Source organism: Helicoverpa armigera, chromosome 16 (genome assembly GCF_030705265.1).
Source record: "Helicoverpa armigera isolate CAAS_96S chromosome 16, ASM3070526v1, whole genome shotgun sequence".
In the NCBI taxonomy this organism is placed as follows: Eukaryota; Metazoa; Arthropoda; class Insecta; order Lepidoptera; family Noctuidae; genus Helicoverpa; species Helicoverpa armigera.
The window spans coordinates 9,379,516-9,400,348 of NC_087135.1; the positions used below are offsets into that span (position 1 = coordinate 9,379,516).

Sequence of the window (20,833 nt, forward strand, 5' to 3'; positions counted from 1 at the left end):
CAAACTATTGCTTTTGAATTACTCAGAAAGAATCTTCGTCTATTGTAATCGAGTAATGATAAATAACAACAATTTCTAATTGGAAACAATTAATCGAAACTATTCCATTGTCACGCTTTTCATTGAAACCAAATGGAAAAAAATGTAAAGCGATTATGCAATTACAAAAGGACTTTAGAAGGTAAGATGAGCTATGCAATCGATATTGAAAAACATAAATAAACTCTTACTTATCAGATACGTAATAAAGTCTGATAAAGTAAACTTTACATGATACTGACAGGCCTGAATGAATGTATAGTTGAACAAGCCGTTTTTTGACGGTTTGACCCGCGTCAAATGGATACTACTGCCCGTAGCGAGATAAAATATAGCCTGTAGCTCAGGAGCCAGGGTTTCCAATATAATTGTGCCTCATTTTTATGCCAATGAAACATTTATCATTTATGAATTTTCCATTTTAGGTACATACAAAAAAAAAAATCAAAACAATACTTCTTCAGCAGCGAAGCTTTACCAACTACGGAGTCACGTCAAAGTAACGTTACAAAATAGACCACATACCCAGTAGGTACTTTAAAAGACAAATAGTCATAAAGGGTCACTAAGTGATGAGTCGTGTAAAATTGCCCCGCTTGCATGCATAGCTGCACAGTGTGTCGCAACGGAATGCCTTCGCCAAAAGGTTAGGGTGAATGGGCCTTTTCAATTGTGGTATACAATAACAGATGGCATGCGAACTATTTTTTGTGGAAACGGGCATCAAGGTGATTTGTTTGCTTCGATTTATTTTGTTTTTATTTAACTCAGGCCAGGCAAAGCCCATAGAAAATTCTAGGTATACATAAATATTATAACATTAAATCATATGCAAATACGTATTTTATATAAACAGCTATTTACATTAAAAAACCCACATAGTCCTAGTTTTCTTGTGACGTTAGTTTTCCTGATTCCTTTTTTATTTATTTATGCGGGCAGTTATTTAAGGAAAATTAGGCTCATACTTTTAATTGCACAAATAACGTGGATATTTTAATAAAACTTCCTATTTCAATAAGGAAAAAAAATACAATTTGAATACTAACAATGAAAAATATGATGTGTCCAAGGAAAACAATGTACGAATAATTGTAACTAATCGATGGAACACACGACCAATATATTTATCATAACAATCATGAGAATAGTCTTCCCCGAATGACTATTTGCATATGCAAATATTGGTACTTGAATATTTGTATCCAACACGTTAATTGCAGTTAATTATCACTGTTGAGATTGGTCTTTGCATCCTTATTAATTATTTTTGTCGTAACAAAGGTATAATAAAAAAATCTCATGTACAAGATGCTAATCTAAGGATTTTTCTGAAATATAATTTCAGTCAAAGGTTCATTGCCCTTACATTATACAATTCAGCTCTCTTAAAACAAAAGAAATTGACAAATTATTTCGCTCTTTGAGAATTCATTTTGTTTTTCAAATTCTTATTTTTATTTACTTTCAAACACTGTGCGTTTATTGTCTATTTTTGTATTGATATCTAAAGGTACTCAAGTCAAGCGAAATAATCTGTGAAACAGTTTTGCTTTTGAAACTGAAATTCGCGAGATCAACAAAACAACTTTACCATACAACAACAAAAGTTAAACCATGTCCAAAAGGCCTCCAAGTAAAATAAGTCGCACACAAAATAATCACAAGAACACAGTCCACCAAAAAGGAATTAAAACATTTGGCGCCTAAAATCGTCAATTCAAAAAGTGAACAGAATAGATCGTTTAGGCGCAATTGGCGGCATCTCGCGGGCGCGACGTGCGGCGGTCGGTGGTCGCGGCAGGTGACTGCGCTCACGCACCCGCGATCGACCGGCGCGGATCGAAATCGCAGCCGCTGAACCGAAGTAGGTAGCGATGTCACGGCACGTCAGAGAAAATAGTTGTAGAAAACAACTATCATTACTTACCGTGCCGTACTCGTCTTCAATCGTCTACCGTCTATTTTTATTTGCGGATGCCGTTTGAATGCAGAAGTCGGGAGTACTCACCTGTAACAATAATAAAATCGGTCACATATGAAATTGTAGGTCTGCACGCTGTTACGCATATCAATGCTGCTTTAATTGGATGTACCATTTCAGATGATAATGATGACTATACCACTACATTGGCATTCTCCGAAAAAGAGTTCCAAAACACTGGTGGCAAAGCCAGTCCACGTGTAATTTCAATTTTCATGTCTTTAGTAACACTGAAATCCGACACTGGTTTTGTGAACGATACCCAAAATATGCCCATGTAACACGAACGCACTTTTTCACTAACTTCACCTTTCTAGATAATGTTATGCAAAACATGAAGACGTATGAAGATAAAGACGAAGAGATGCTTTCAATCAAGATAATATACGATAACAACATGATGTGACGACCATCAAGGGCAAAGATTTAATAATCATCTTCATAACTAAAACACGAATGTTTTATATACAAGCGATCATACACTGTTATTAATGCTCCAAACCCTAATTAATGCTCTACAGATGAAGACTGAGATAAAAAAAAACAAGTAAGTATGCCTAAGTGCAGAAGGCTAGTTATGAGATGGGGATTGTCCACGACAAGAAATGTTTCTACGTTTCCGTATTTACCTACAGGTGAGTGGTGGGGTCAAACAATTGTTATTGTTTACATCATTATATTAAAAACAGAATATAAAATGTGAACCATTACGCTTTGAAGTATGCTATTGAACAAACTGTTTCGTTCGAAAATCTTGGATCTACTCTGGAAGTTACTAAGCCATTCATTAAGAGACACATACATACTTGGAATAATGTGATGTTATTCTAAGAAAAGTTTCGAGGAAAATGATGAATGAACAGTGTGACAAAATCGAAGAGATTTCAATTGTACAAGGTAGTACAAGTTCTATACAACATAATCAGAAACGATCAATCTAAAGAAATGGACAGTATAATTTCTTCAACAATCTGCACGTACCCACCTATTTTCGAAATTGACTTTCACAAACTGTCTTCATTTTGACTTTTTGAACTTTGATGCGATGCACATTGGAATTACAATTCACTTGAAATGTTTATAAACTTACTTCAATTGTATCTTTAACGATTCAAAACGATATAATTGTATGCTCCAAAGGTTATCAAAATCGATTTCAATGGTATTGTAAATCTATACAAGGAAAAGTCTACTCTTGCATACCTTCTAAATGCTTTGTATACTCTTATCTTCATTTTAGTGGCAATACCAAAACCATTGCTAGAAGGTTCAGCCTCAAATATAATTATTGCTACTCATAAATCTACTTATGCTCACCTAGAACTTTTTTCCCACAACACATCATCGGATACATTAGCATAACAATTTCCGCGCCACTTTTACTTTCTTTACCATTCTCGTTTACGTTCGGTACTTTGATTAGATTAACCTTTGGTGCATTGAAGTGTTATGAGATATCTCTTACAAATTCAGTATCTCAAAGTGAAACTTCCGTTGAAACATTGGAAAGGAAATTATCAGGTGTGAGGGTTATAGAAATAAAAACAATGCGTAGTACAAATTGGCGGATGTGGGCCAGTCTCGCGTCTCTGATTGATTAGTTAAACCGACCACAGTGACAGACCACTTGATCTGTGTTATCTACTGTGTAAGCTGCAAGTCATGAGACGTGGGAGAGTATGTTGTACACTTGTACATCTGTTTTAATGTCTTCTGGTACACATTGCTTTTCCGTGTTCATACCTTGGCGATGCGTTATGTATTTTTGTGTTTCTTGTGGGGTCCAATCATGTTCAAAGAAATTGGTCTCTTAAATATAAGGACTCAATCTTTCAGTATAAGACCAGAATACACGATTTGTATAAGCCGTACAAAATAATACTTAGTTGTAGGATTTAAAAGCCTGCAGCTTGTAACTTAATCTATTTCTGTATGTGAACTGACTGTGACCTTCCACGCCCCATACTCACAAGATTGCGTTTCTCACAAATCAATGGTTGCTAAGATTTATTTCCTGTTACACCCCGAACATTCTTGTATGCCTCCCATTAAAATGTTACCGGCGAGTTATTACTTAACTAGTTATTTGTTATGTACGCTTAGCAGTGACCAATAAATGCTTTTAGTGCTGACCCAAATAGTCCTTTGAGTTAATTTATTATTTGTTTAATTTGATAATTGTAGTTAAACGTTATGGATTTTCCTGAGTAATTTAGTTCAAGATCATCACACCTCTACTTTTGTAAGGTCAGATTTTGTAACTACTGTCATAAATAAACTGCTGCTGACCAACTCCCCAAGAGTGAGATTAGTTTCACAAACTTCATTCAGGCTGTACATATTTTATTTAACAAAACACTGTCTACGCTATGATTACGAACATTTTCAATCTTGAGTTTCCAGGCATTGTTTTCAAAAATGTTCTTGGCAAAAGTTGCTACGCCACGGCAGATAAGGAGACGCCCAGACGCTGAATCTATTTGAGTCAGTGCGATAACAATGCGTATTGTACGGTAGCTGGTGGCTATGAGATCTGCTTCCGTCTAGCCGGGTAACTCCGCGTTTCACAACCCAACCGCAGATATACGGGCTTTTCTGTCGATGTGGTTCCTACTTTCATGCTATGATTTTTGTACGAGTATTTAGATCAGATTTATGACTATTTAGATATGCATTACTTTTGAAATTGTGTTCCTCAATCATAGTTTTATGTGTCGATAACTGTAAATCTTGGTTATTGGAAGTCGCTTTTATTTGCACTCTGGCCTAGTTAAGACTTGACTAATGTAGGGTACTAACCAGTAAATGGTGTGAAATAATTTTATCCCATGGTATAAAATGAGTCAATATTTTTGCAAATAAGAGCAGACTAAACATTGGCCATCTGTTGAACATGCATACTCTCAAAAACCCTTCATGCAAAATCTTCGGAACATATCTAAGTAGGCCCAGCTCTTATGCCACCAACAAAGCAATCTAGAACCGGTATTGGACCACCAGTCTGCTTTCCGATGCAGTTCCCATGTCCGGTTGGTGATGACGTCATAAGCTCGCTATTCTATGCAGCACTATATTATTTTGACGTATTTATAACGATTACAGCATCCTACGCTTCCGTGTTTTGGTAGTGTACGCCTAATTGTTTGCATGACGCTCTCGTTACTACCGATAGTAGGTTGTTAGTGGCAGCATCCTCTTTTCTGGTTATTGTTATAGATATCTATTGATTTTCATTTGTTTGTTTATTTAACGTTGATATTTCTTTATTTTCTCAACATGATCGTCTGGGCTTGTTTTCTGTACCATAATATCATTCATGTTCATAAAAATTGATGGAAGTTAATTAGAAAGATTAGTTTTATTTTATCCCACAAAACAGTAATTAAAAAGCTCTATCTAATGGAGGCTATAAACGGCATATTAAATGTAACTTTTAAAGCCCCGTTAACGGCTTCAAAAGTTATTTGATCAGATTCCCAACTTCGAATGTTTGGCTGCCTGCCAGACTTCCTAATTCCGTACTCGCTCGAAAGTAAAATGCAACTCGGATCTACATAAATCGAACTACCGATTCGATCACGATTATCGATTTACTTTCTCTTCAGGTATCTCTCGATCTATATCAAACACCTAATCGAGTGTTTCAATCAACATCTTGTTGAGATAATGCATTTATCGGAATCGAAGCTAATGAAAATACTTTTATGTTGTCTGTAAAATGTTAATGTTTCGATGTTAATCATCGAGATATCTTTATTTCTGCAACATGCATAAGCAAACCTTTGTTACTTATTATTACATTGCGTTCAAAATTTTTGTGATCTTATGAAGTTCTTAACCCTCTACTAATATATTTCTAACTCCTAAATACACTTCTAACTTTCAAAAACCACGTGTCCCATTCAAATCTGCGCTGCACTTACATTTAAAGCTGTCATCGGTTATGGAACATCATCTACACCATAACCCACCATAGCCCAGTTACCCCATAAGGCGCGGCCATGCTTTCGACACATCGTCGCCATCATTATAATGATAATATTCTTCACATAAATAATAATATTTCGTTCTGTAGTAGCTAGAAGAGCCATGGTTAAGAAAATCCACTTTTACATAACTGCTGTATGATGTGGCTACAAATTCTAATACAAGGTTCAAGGTTCAAAAGCAAGGTATCATTAAGGATGAAAAGCGTAAAACTTCATTTGTTTTCACGAGGAGACGAATTATTTTTGCAGTTAAAAAATATACTAGATACTAATGGACTCGGTCCCCAATAAATATTATTTTACTCCACTTTTACCTCGTTCGGTATGAAATTATGTTTGGATATCGGTAAAATTAAGCGAATTTTGTACAATGGCTCTCTATTGTCCATCATTTTTATTAAGTTTCCTGAATTACGTTTAGTTATTACAGACTTTTTTTATATATTAGCGTATCACTTCCAGTACAACAATGTTGGTGTATCATCAAGCGATGTTGTTGCACTAATGTGGATGCAACACTCCGTGAAACCCATGGGTGGTGATGTTAACCCAATTTCAACCTACATGGCACACAATAGGGACGCGTCTTGCATAGCACGAACCTCCAAGCAAGGATATGGTGGATAAACGCTGTAAGTTTACGGAAAGGGAAACATCACAGAGATTGTATGCGAGCGTAAATTAGATTATAAACGGGTAAAGAACTTCTAAGGAATAAAAGGATGGTTTGCCATCTGACTAACGACTAGTACTGTCTCTTTTAAAGAGAAATCATAACTGCAATTTCCTAGCAATTTAGAGATAGCATGTGCAGTTACTTATTCAGTTTATTTAATTTAATTTGCTGATCTACATTGAACTGTGTCAACGGCTGATTATTTTTGCACACATTACCTACTCTTAAATGGTTGCCGGCGGCAGAAATTCGTTACGCCACCTCAAGTTATAATGGCGACCGAAACATAAATTGGCACATCGGAACTAAATCACGAACACCATCAAAGGTCCCATTGTCAAGGTGTAGGTATCAAATATCAAATCTTTTTGTGTCATTAAAATTTCTATGTGAAACGTGATGAAATAAGAAAGGTGTGGGTGCTTAAATGACAAATCGTTTATATTGATTTCGGAGTGAGTTGATCGTAGGTACGTTTTTTATGAAGAAATATTATCGATGAAATTACTTCTTAGAAGCTGTTTTTTTATGAAACAGACGATAAAAACGCAGCTACCAAAGATGAAAAACGTACTACGCTTAAAATAGATAACATGCCTAAAACTTCAAAAAAAAAATCAACATTACAAAACACAAAAACAGACGACATAATTCCTAGAGCATTCTTTCCCAAAGAATGTTGATAGACCCATCTTTTTGATCAAAGGAGACTTAACTCGTATCTTTATTCCAACCTACTTCCTAAATCCGAGCCGCATTTACCTTTTAAAATATCTCCCCATTTCTTCCTGGTACTATTTTAATATCCCTAAGGTTAAAAATACATATGTTCTATGGCAGACAGCTGGTATGGTGAAAACAAAACACCATAGCGGTATAATGACCGTGACGACTGATTCCTATGGATGTTGGTCGAGTAATTTAACAGACACCATAAAAGTATGGTGGTGAGAAGTACCGAATGGTAGGATTGATGGGTTTAGATCTAGGAAGGAAATGGTTATGGATCGGATGTTTTTAGGAATTGTTTATACAAGTGATCTTCGAAATTGGTAAGTGCCGGAACAAGCGTTTTATACTTGAATAATCAAGCTTCTAAAATAACATAACATACAACGAAATACCATTTAGCGTTTATATAAAGTTTGAGACATTTTTGTAACGCTGATGAATCAATTTTATTGAGATGTCATAGCAAGAATTAAATAATAAAAACTAACTCCTTTAAAACGCCTTACGCAACTTCACTCCTAATTTAAAATCGCAGTGGAATGCATTTAAAAAAATCTCAAATCTTCCACCTAACTTTCACATAGCAACAATGGTCTGTTCGAAGAAAGTGCATAAAAGGTCTCCTCTTATATACCAATATAAAAATAAATATCCCACTTTCGTCGATATCTTTATACTCTTGTGCGTAATAAAAGTATAAATAAACTAAATTATTGATTTAATTTCAGTTATTAACCCACTTAGGGCTGTAATGGCCTGAGAACGGTGGGAATACCACCTGCGGAGTTTACTGTCGTAATCAGAAGTGCACTTTAGAAGAACACGAGAGGAAATGCATTGAGCGATCATAAAGTTTTCTTTGACGGAATGTGTGACTTCTGTCAATAACTGCTGATAGAAAAATATAGGTAGCTGTAGTATATTTTAGGGATTGTGAGATGCTGGACTTTATCCTGAAGTGGACTATCCTGATAATATATGCGAAAATACAACACACAATACATACAGAGAAGAGAGTTGAAAATATATTTCTATATAGCTGATCTCTTTAAAAACCGCCCTAAATAAAGACATTAGCTAGACACTAAATATTCTGGTCATCTGTCCCCTATAGGAAATTAATGAGCTGACAGATTAGTTCGACAAATTAGAGCAGTGTCTTCCGTATTTTTAGCTCTAAGACCACACAACGAAAATATTCTTCTAAAGAGAACGAGGTGACACTCCAAAGTTTATTTAATGGCTTCTCTGTTTGAAGCCATTATTTCAAAGAAAAATGCAACTTCTTCTATTTATTCATGGACTGCAACCAGACATGTAGATTTAATTGGTAAACATTTGACTTAAAAAACTATTGTGGTATAAGGGTAACCACAGAAACAGGTACAACACGTTTATCATTAACAGACACGCTAATTATACGACTCTAACACATAATTAGTTCACCGATCTTATCTGAACCACCAAATCAATAAGTTAACTACTAAAAATAATAAGTGGAAAAAAATATTCTACATACCACGCGTCAATATACAGCTGAGATATCTTCCGGCATGATTGAGTAATAGGCGAAAATAATTATACACCATAATCATGGAGAACAAAATGACTAGTGGAGGTGCCATAACGGAAAATCTCCTAAGGAAGTAGCGCGCCAAATGCGGGTGTGCGAAGAACGAGGAACATTACTGTCTTCGTCTTTATACGCCTTCTTTGGAGCCGAATCATTTTTTGTAATGCCAAAAATCTTTAACAGATGTCCCAAAGAGCCTGAATGCCTCGTTAGTTCACACGTAACTGATCGTTTTGCTCATGCCCACCGTAAGTGTTTGACCTAGAAGCACCTGACCTACCTGCATTATGGCATGTCCTCTGCTTCCTTACTCCGTGACCATACTTCAATTACTTAAGAAACCGGTGAAGGGCCACTGAGCTTTGTAAACAATAAAACGGAAAGCTTCCGTTGGCGAAGAAACATACATGACGGATTAATTGACCAATTAAATGTTGCGTCAGCGAATTGTGGCGGTTTTTAGTACTTTCTAAGAGGTTACAAAAGAAGAATGGAATATAATTATTGTTGTTTCCTTCCTTTTTTATTTGTTAGCTGTCGTCTTCACATACGAAATTTTTCAACAACATGGTTATAAAATAATCTAAATATAGCCTAGAGAATTCTAAGATACAGGTAACGTACCTACATCATTAAATAGACAGGCAAACAAATATTATAATTTCCTTAATAATCATGAATCAAACCACTCTCTCCAGTTACCACAGGACCTTACTAATGCAATCATTACAAAAACCGAAACCTAGGGTACATAAAAATAACGTTAGGGTCATTTTTCCCAACAATGGTAAAAAGTACCGCCTAGCCTTAAATTGTCCTCAATAAATCATAGCGCAGTCATTCGTCAATGTGTAAAATCATAAACCAATGAGTCAATCCAAACATTTACTTTAGTAATTACCGACTGACCTTTACTTACTGCACCCAGATTACCTAAAGGGTTTGTTCATTTGTTCAGCTGCATATACATATTTGTGTTAAAAATATACTACATACATATAGGTAGATCTACTAAATAAATTAATTTCAAAAACTCTCCCGCAATTCTGAGTTTGGGTAATTTTGAAAACTTTTAAATAAGACTAATAAGGCAATTAACATAAGATGACAGTGCTAAAAAAAAGATTGAGAACCACTTAAAACTAAGTGATGTTTCAGTTTTCGTCCCAAAGTTCAGATCGACCAAAGGACCAGATCTGCTTGAAGTTACTAAAGCTAGTACTAAAGCTTTAACAGAACCACCATTTAGGACACCTTCATGAACGGAATCTTTCTAGCGAATTTCCAAAAGACTTACATTTCCTCCAACCAACAGGTATAGCAGGATCTCTAACTTACGCAACGCGGCCTTAAGGACCAACTTCACGATAAGAACTTACTTGAAAACATTTCCAATCTCACTTGCCTTGTTTACCAACATTGAAAGCTTTGCTTCCCATATATGAGTAGGCGTGAAATAAATTATTAATAAGCTATTGTACAGACTACGGGAGACCATTTCCTAGAGGTGCGACTATAAATATGTAATCATATTGCGGTTAGTTTAACAATTTAACTAATAATAACTATTATGGTTTACCGACCAATATCAATGAGAATGTAAGTGGTATAATGGGCTATGATAGAGGAACTCATTTTTCTCAGTTCCGAGCACCATGTTCCGTGCGTTTTATGTAACAGGTACCGTAAAACTATATTTAGGAGTATGTGATTCTAGCTTACCAAGTAACCAGTCTTACCAAGGCGTGTTGGGTTGCTCGGATAACTGGGTTGAGAAGAGATCAGAAAGCTCTTTGTAAAACCCTAGTACTCACCTGCACCCATTAGACCGCAACATACTTTGGAAAAGGCTCGGGAGATGATGATTCTAGCTAACATAGTTGTCGTTTTCCGTCCCTATACTTAGGTTATCTTAATGCGTCGGATTTTCCTAGTTATACATATGTATAGGAAGTGTGTGCAGCGATATAAAGGACACAAACTATCAGAAAAATGTCTCAAATATAAGGAAATTGATAAAACGTCGAGATAAGTGATCGATTGCCACTTTTTTATTTCCAAGGCTGACATTGGTGTATCAACTATTTAGTATGCTAATTAGCAATCGATAAGCGCCCAGTTTTTATACAAAATAATTGAAAATTAATTATTACAAATTAACTAACGCTGTCAGTATTAAATAACGTATTTTTTTACAATGTTGACATATCTGATACCAAGCGTTATTTAATAAGCTATTAATCATTCATAAAATGTCATTAAACTTGGTATCATAATTAAGTGGCAACTTCAAGTATCGATTTAAAGTTAGCTTGTCATTTTAATCATGCCTGGTCTTTACTTACAATCCCATTATATTTAAATTGTATCACATATATTATTGTTAGTGAAAAGTTGAAATAAAGCCTTATTTTATCTACAGCTCAGATGGCATGAAGAAAATATATTAATTAGTCAAGTTTGTTCTAAACTTTGTTCTAAGATAAGTTCGTAGTATATCGGGTGTGTCGTTCATAATCACATTAAATTAAATGCATTAATATACTGGTTAATATATGTCGATTAACACAAAGATAAAAGAAAAATACGTAAAAATAAAAAAATGATTTTTTCAAACAAAGTAAATGGAATAAAAATGTGCAAAAATTAGAACACCATATAAAAGTCAGTCATTACAAACAACTGAAATTCTCCCTTGAAAACTGACAGCTGTCAACTGATCAAAACATACGATACTCCTAACTTTATCTCTGCTTTACACATGATGTTGTAAATTATAAAAACGAAAAATGACTCCTGTGGTTAAACCACTGAATGGACTAGGTTATTTTTTTTACAATTCGCCATAGAATATCATAAAGTATATGCGATATGATTTAATGTGATTGTGAACGACACACCCGATATAACGCTGGGTTCACACGAAGATAATACTTTTCTTATGATTGTATGCCAGACACATACGATATACTATCGAGTTCAGACTAACTGCGTGCGCTACGCATTTTTGCCTGCTAATCCGTCTGGATATAGACTCGTGTGAACGAAGCTTCAAATATTATCGATGCTCCATGTAATACAGCAGAATAGATCCACAACAATTGAGTACCTACCTGAAGAAAAAAACTTTACTTTCGTAAATTCTTATGTAGGTATCTAAAAATAAAAATAAAAAACATTCTTAAAATGCAGTGTAGTTAGATAAATCACTTCTTTTTCATTATTATCAACAAATCACCTAAGTTGAAAAATATTTTAGTTGTATTTCTAGACTTTGTATAATTTCAGAATATAAATATTCTTATTTATCGACTGCAAAATAAAGTAGTAAATGTAGATTAATATAATTTTTATCTAACATCACATTCAGCTGTCCCCAACGCTCTTACAAATCGTCGTTTGTTTCAAGTAACAACAATAATAAACAATACCTACTACATAATTAAAATATTTTCTATTCGCCTTTCGTGTGATCAAGGTTGTCGTGTTCAGTGCTCTATGATTCCGTTTCCAACGCGGAAATCAGTATATCATCATGCGACGCTACTTTTCCTATAAGGAAAATCCAATATTAGCTATGTAGAACAGTGGTACTATGCTGATTAATTAAATCTAATTAATACCTAACCGAGCTAAGTAAAGATCGATGAAGTAATTGCGGTGTTTTAGCACAAAATAGAACAGAAGTCAATCTCATGTATGTACTTCACTTTTCATGCCTAAACTCGGCGGTCGCGCTAGGGTTGTAGACTGTTTTATGCGCATAAAACTAACGTGGTAGTGGTACTCGTATCTAATTATTTGATGTATTGTTGAGAATAAAACAGGAAAAATGAAATATAAACCAATAATAATAAAAAAATTAATGTGGCATACAAGAGATTAATAAACACTTTCAACGGAAATTCGTTTGAAAGAGATACCGAACTTTTTCAGAAACCGCAATTTATAATTTTGTTATTCATACATATATACTTACCCTACTCTTTACTTGTGAAAAAAATATTTTTGTATGTAATGGGTTGGTACAGTCCCTGATCTAAGCTTGCTTTTACCTACAGAAACCTTGATGTGCGAGTTTTATTTCGTCTACCTTACAACATAGTCTCGCCATGATCACAAAAATTATCAACTCCTACTAGCAATAATCTTTGAGGGTAGGTAGGCAGGTTCGCCTGGGTCGACACTAGCAAAACTTATTACGGCATTGGGCCAGAGGCCGCCGCCGGGGCGCTTACCTACCCACCTAACTGTACCTACCTACTGCGTTTATTAAACGAACCATCGAAATATGAGAAAATAAGTAGGTACATACTATAGGCACAAAATAGAACAGAAGTCAATCTCATGTATGTACTTCACTTTTCATGCCTAAACTCGGCGGTCGCGCTAGGGCTGTCAACTTTTTTATAAAACTAACGTGGTAGTGGTACTAGTATCTAATTATTTGATTTATTATTGAGAATAAAACAGGAAAAATGAAATATAAACCAATACCTAATAATAAAATATTTAATGTGGCTTACAAGAGGTTAATAAACACTTTCAAGGGAAATTCGTTTGAACGAGATACCGAACTTTTTTAGAAACCGCAATTTATAATTTTGTTATTCATAAATATATACTTACCCTACTCTTTACTTGCGAAAAAAATATTTTTGGATGTAATGGGTTGGTACAGTCCCTGAATCTAAGCTTGCTTCTGCCTACAGAAACCTTGAGGTGCGAGTTTTATTCTACCTTACAACATACTCTCGCCATGATCACAAAAATTATCAACTCCTACTAGTAATAATCTTTGAGGGTAGGTTGGGAGGTTCGCCTGGGTCGACACTAGCAAAACTTATTACGGCATTGGGCGCTTACCTACCCACCTAACTGTATCTACCAACTGCGTTTATTAAACGAACCATCGAAATATGAGAAAATAAGCAGGTACATACTATAGGTAATACGGCAGGCTAAAAAAACGACTGTTCACTGTTTATAGTTGTATTAAAACAACCGTCCACTGAACAATTTAATACGACTTTTTTTGTTGCTCCATTATTACTTTTTCTTTTGTTATTAAAATTAAAAATATTACAGTCAAATTACAGTTAGTATCACAACGCGTGCACATTTATTTACCTTGTGTGTGGCGCGCGTATCTCAAGAAAACGACAGCCGCGCTCGCACTGTTTTGAGTTGTTTTGAGACAGCGCGTCTGTGAACACGCACACATAGACACCTATGTCTGCGTGACTCGAACGAGCTTTGTATGTAGATTGACTTCTGTACCTATGTATTTTGTGCTATAGGTAATACGGCAGGCTAAAAAATCGACAATTCACTGTTTATTGTTGTATAAAAACAACCGTCCACTGAACAATTATAATACGAATTTTGTTGCTCCATTATTACTTTTTCTTTTGTTATTAAAATTAAAAATATTACAGTCAAATTACAGTTAGGTAGGTATCATAACGCGTGCACATTTATCTACCTTGTGTGTGACGCGCTTATCTCAAGAAAGCGGCAGCCGCGCTCGCACTGTTTTGAGTTGTTTTGAGACAGCGCGTCTGTGAACACGCACACATAGACACCTATGTCTGCGTGACTCGAACGCGCTTTGTATGTAGATTGACTTCTGTGCCTATGTATTTTGTGGTTTTAGCTCATCAGGCATTATTGTGATGGCGCCCGTTCCACGGCGTATGGCCTGTTGTCGCCTCGACACAATTAGGAACAATGGCAATAAAAAATCTATGTAAACAACTCTCTGTAAATACTGTGTACCTGCTCGAATGTAGGTACCTCTATAAGCACTTTGGCAATAAAAAAATAATTAAGTAATCGCACTACTCGGTTAAACATAATGCTTTTATCACTAGCTATTTTTTATAAAAAATATGGTGGTGGTCCATCCAGTAAAAATTATCGTCGTCATTAGTATCTGACTAAGTTCAACGTTGCCAAAATTTTTTAACTTATACTTATTACTTTACAACCGCCTATTAACCTCACCAAACACTTCAAGTACAACCTTATTTCAGCGACCTTTCCTTAATGGCAACACTTTCTTGCATTCTGCTCGACTTTCGCACTGTTAACATTTCCCTTTCAACAGTTGTACCTACATTGTTACTGAAGCTTTGTGTTCAGACTGGGTTAAGTGCAGTCTCGTGTTGTTCTTCATACTGGGTGAGACTGATAAGTTAAATGGGTGCATATTCATTTGGGTGAAAGAGTTGTGTTTGAGTTTGTAGTGGGATATCTGTTCCTTGAGTACCTACAAATACTAACATATAGATATTTTTGAGCGTATGAAATGAAAAGAAATAGTTGTGATGTAATAAACTTATAATAGGGTGGTGGCCTATAGGGTGGTGTGCTACGAATCTAGTTAAGTTTGTATATGTTGATTTGTGATGTATGTGTTTGTATTGATTTGTTGTGTATGTGTTTTTTTAGTTTAGTTTAGAATAAATTAATAAGAACCCATCTGCCGCATTAGGCAAGTCCTGTAAGGGTAGATGTAAGGTTGTGTAAATAAATAAATAATTATAAATAATAGCAATATTGTCGTAATAACAGTCATATTTTGGAAAGCCAAAGCCAAACAAACAAACCCAAAAAACAACTAAGTAAGCAATAAATTATGCACCTGACAAACGGCACTAGGCGCCCAAACGCTAAAATATAATTTGCCAACAAATAAAAACGAGTAGTCCCATTAATTGAACAAGTTAATTAACCCCAATCAAATAAAATGTACGATAATTAACCTCGCTATAGCATCACGTAACTATGCACTAATATAACAAGACAAATGACAAAACTAGTTTAAATTGCTTATGCGGAAATGCAAACGTTTTAAAACGACATAACTTAAGCCATAAAATATTACTTATCAAGAAAATGGCGCCGAAAACTTTCGCAGAAGGGCAAAGGAATTCGTTTTGCAATTCTAATTTCGAACGCGATTTTTTTTTGTTACGTCACAGAGGCGTTTCCTCTAGTGAGGCCAACTCCTAATATGCTTCCTCTAAGTTCAAAACCTGCCTAATGGCTGCGAACGTAAACAAACATCGGTCAACTAGACAGCAATGACATAACTTATTTCGTTTATTAATTGCCTCGATTACGTTTGTTTTTTAACAGTCGTTTATTTTAATTAGTTTAATCGCAGTCATTTTTTAACTGCACTCTTCCTTTTCACCGCAAAAATAAGTCACGCTAGCAACATAATATCAACATATTCTCGAGATTACAAATCGATGCATTCGAATGATTAACCAATCGAATCGATCGACTCATAATCGGTTGTCATAAATAAGCAAGAAACGATTCATCTTAACCATTGCGATAGCTCGATATACGACCGATCAAGCATATATTTATAGGCAATTATAACTGGCCCTTTAATACGGGTATGAATTCATTACTAAATTATTGGCGCCTAAGCAATTAGTAGGCCAAGCTGAACTAACTTTCAGATAAAGGGCACAATAAAATATACAAATTGGCCTCAAAACGGAAAATATAAATGTTTTATTACACTTAATTGTCAACCGAAACTGTAGTACTAGATAACTAGAATATTATTAGTAAAACTAAATAGACTAAATGCCGGTAAATATTTTAGCGCGCTTTAGCATTTAAGTAATTAGACTATTAGACTGTTGTTACCAGAACTGGGGTGGTTATGTCAGTCAATCTTACTAACTAATCTATAATTTACAAAACGGTTTAATCGATTTTATATTGACGTCAATTATTAATTTCTGTCGCTACTTATCGCATGCTAAATATGATACCGAACTCAAAAACTACTTGATGGTAAATCTTACTGGAGTAACTATACTTTTTCGTCAATTTTTATTCAATTGATTAATGATTCAGCATATTATAGTCATTCTTCCACGTTTAAAAACTCTTTACACTTTTAGCATTACTCGCCCTTAGCCTTTGCAGCACGTGTAACAATTTAATTAATTAAGGAGCCGTTTCCTTAACGGTGATATCTCCCCTTTTGACATCATTGCGCATGTATTATTCACGAGGGAAGTAGGTGGGTGGGTGCGGCCAAAATGTACATTTACAATAGATAGGACTTAATTGGCCCAAACATGCCTAAACTCTGGAATATTCGATTGCAAATCTTCAAGGCAACGTCTCCTTTGTCAAGTTTCGTATGCATTTATTCGGCGGGGTTGTAGGTGTGTGGGTGCGGCTAAACTGCACTAATAACCGTGTTTAATCGAAATATTGGGCACACAATCGACAACTAATTAATAGCAAATAATACAGTGGGAAATATGCGAAGGACTTTATTCGGTTAGTGGGTATTAATCGTAGAGGCAACAATCAAATATTCGGGTGTGACTGGAATTTAGTCAGAGATGACAGATACGAATAGTCACTGAAACTGATTGAATATGCTATTGTGTTCCGTAAAGACTCGTGACACTAATTAATAACAATTAATTTAAATGGATGTGAAATGTCGAAAAAAGCTTCCATCGCAACATTATCATAATTTATGATGACGGCAGATAGGAGTGGTTTTAAACTAGAACATCACAGAAATATGTTCGATCTGTCGCGCATAACTACTCCATACAAAGTACTTATTGGCACTAAACTTACATTGCATTCGGTGTATATTTTTTTTAATATATTCAACTATTTGTGTACGGCATACCGGCGCGGTTCATGTAGCCAAAGATCTTACCTGAAACAAAAAGAACACCAGTAAGCAATTACTCTTAATTACCACCTAAAATAAACCATAGAGCTAGTCAAACAAGTCGTAAACCATGGCGCCATAATAAACTCATGTTTTATGAAGAAGAAAAAACCTCTAATAAAAACATCGGCCAACACGGAACCCGCTGACTTGACATACTATTATCATGTAAATGAGATGCATGTATATCAGCTACACCTACTTCTACATTAACTTGGGGTCTATGCACATGTTCAATTGTTCATACACATATGTTGCCTTGCTCGTCATTTCGGATTGCTGTATCTACCACAGGGAACAGAGGGACCAACATTACCTATATGTTCTTCACACACAGCTGGCTCATGTTCTTAAAGAAGAACCGAAAATCCACCTGGACTTTATTATAAATCGCCAGAAAACGTAGAATACATAGGAAGATTTGTGGTGTCGGCTAATCACAATTAAAATCGATCAGAATTTTCGATGGCAATTCTTACACAATATAAGGATATCAACCACCTCTAATACCATAAGGCAATGAGTATCAATTTTGGCAATCGTAACAGATCAACATAACGCAGAAGAAAGTAAATAAATAAAGCAGTATAATCCTATACAAGTTCGTCTGTCCGATGAAAAAAGAAAAACGCATTTTACACCAAATACGCAATTGTTTAAAGCTCCACAAACACTTAAATTCAGGTGATACATTGACAATCCAAAAAAAGCTGATTAAATCAACCGATGTAATGATTAGATATAGATAATTATGTAGGTATCCGCTTTTTGTTGGTCTAAGCTGCTAACCTTGGGCCTTGTCCTCAGGAATCTTGAACGCTGCGCCCATTTGTAGGCTGTCTCGTGTCAGTTTTTTAAAGTAAACTCAAGTACTACGTTTTAATATGGTGATGTGCCCTGGTGGGGTTTAGAAAAACCTAACATTTCCAAAACTGTAATCGATCCAACCACTTTTAATTTCAACGCAAACAAACCAATGCATTGGGATTTCACGATTGAGACTGGTGTAAGTTGAACTACTAATTTTGTGATATAAGCAGGTGATCTAATAGTGAAATATTCATATACCAAATCAATATACCTTTTACCTGTCATAATGAACAATGCAAAGGTACCAAGCAAAAAAAAAACAACAAGAGATAAAACTGATGAGCGCCGACCCAACGACCTCCGAACGGGATGCCAAGCTGAGTGAAAGTGAACATACCTTTGTTTCGCGAGCATATGCTCTAGCGTAAACAAACAAAAAAAAAAACGTACAGCTAAGATCACATATTTTTGAATGCGATAAGCTTAACTTGTAAAGAAATAAATAATTGAACATGACAGTCAATAACCTAAAAGGCAAACCTGAAATTAGTTAAGTCGCTGAAGTTAAGCACGTTGCAATTTTGGGAGACAAAGCAGTTTTCCACAAACTTAATAATGCCCAGACACATTTATGACATAACCAATATTTTACCAAAAAATATATAGGAACTACTGATCATAAACTAACTGTAACAATACCTGAAACTGAACATGATATAAAGCAAATGTTCGATTTAACGTAACAATTGACGGCACGCTAAATATACTCGCATGTGTTCATGATACATATTTAGTTCAATAAACAGGAAAACACCGATAATCACGTATAGTTATGCTGTAATTTACGATGTTATATGTAAAGGTAGATGAACTAATAGCACGATCTGTTACTCTACAGTAGGTGAAATATGCAATTCTTCCTATTAGCGGACAGATTATAGTCTAAGCAGGGCAGGATCAATAGCAGTCTTCGCTGAAATCTATATGAATTGTATAGTTAAAAAAATAAGGTGAAATACAAAAAAATAGAAGCCCTATAAAACAAAACAGCTAGCACAAAATGTGTCCACAAGACAAAGAAAATACTTTTTCCTTATCTTTCCTCAACCATTTGTTCTACATTTTGAGGAGCCACATTGTCTGCGAAATCCGGGTCTATTAAATGACGTCAAGATTCACGGCCCACCAAACCGCACGGTGCTTTGCATACTAAACATACGGTCCCCTTTTACTAAATAAATTACGCATTTCGGTGACAGAAACACTAAGAACGATACGAAGTATAAAATAAATATTCAAGTAACTTGATACTTTATCTCAAAAAAATATATGTTTTGCAAAGCTTTTACGTCGATGATGTTCCAAATAATTTCGACATTTATCCTCATTACCGTGAATTAAGAAATGCAGACAGCAACTAGTTCAGAACATAACCTAACCTTTGACATGTTAAAAAATCTATTATGATCTCACTTACTCGAATGCATAATATGAATATTGCATTTCATTTCGTAATTGTTTGTGTCACAGTCTTTTCTAGAAATGGCGACATTATTTGTCGGTGAATCTGCTCCAAAAACACCTTTTTAGCCAAGGTTTTTTTAGAGGAGTACATTAGGTAAAAGAACAGCCATAATATGGAGGTTTCAAAGACTTCGACGGCATGTTTCCAACAGCATTACTATTCAGATCAATTCGCGTTTAGTTTGCGCACTGGGTAACAATTACGGCGAAGTGCGAACTATTCATTAGGCGTTAGCGCAGTCACATAGCAACTATAGCGTGCCAAGAGCACACCGTGTCGTGCTTGTCATTACATCAAAAGCTTTATCAATCAGAAAGAAAGAAATAAAAAATAAATTTAAAAAAATATTACGTCAATATGCCTTATCGAACGGGACACTAAGAAAGGTATCAATTATTTATTTTGTGATACAACACAACAGGAAGAGATATTTTGAGCTATACATGCATGATACAAATTCACATTACGATTAGCCTTGTCACTATCCAATTATTCCTCCCAAATCGAAAATCAATAAACGCACCAAAAGTTGATTCTCAAACACAAGACATAACTGATAGAAAGCACAAAAAAGAGGGGAAACGCAGACGGTCATTAATCTTTCCGAGTCTTATCAAATGTCTCACCCTCGGCTGACAACCCCACGACCCCAGGTAGAGAGAATAGACACACGCGACGAGTGCGTCTGGGGCACATGATATAGCTAGCTCGACACAACTGTAATAGCACACAATCACGGCGGTGACGTTATTTTTAGAACAGCCTAGCAGACAT

At 35.3% G+C, this 20,833-nt stretch overlaps 1 protein-coding gene across 5 annotated transcripts in view; it reads right to left on the reverse strand.

Annotated features, from left to right (window-relative positions):
- Nucleotides 1-20,833, reverse strand: part of LOC110372137 (disheveled-associated activator of morphogenesis 1) — a 105,598-nt gene that overhangs the window by 73,878 nt on the left and 10,887 nt on the right. Inside the window, exon 1 of one of the 5 annotated variants that reach the window (XM_021328691.3) lies at nt 2,136-2,290. The exons of 1 other annotated variant lie outside the window; for it this stretch is intronic. In XM_021328691.3, coding sequence (XP_021184366.3) covers nt 2,136-2,138 — 3 coding nt within the window. In that variant the 5' untranslated portion in view covers nt 2,139-2,290. Of the gene's footprint in view, nt 1-1,633; nt 1,954-2,135; nt 2,291-20,833 lie in introns of those variants that run through there. 3 more of the 5 variants (XM_021328693.3, XM_021328689.3, XM_021328690.3) reach the window with 3 other exon arrangements.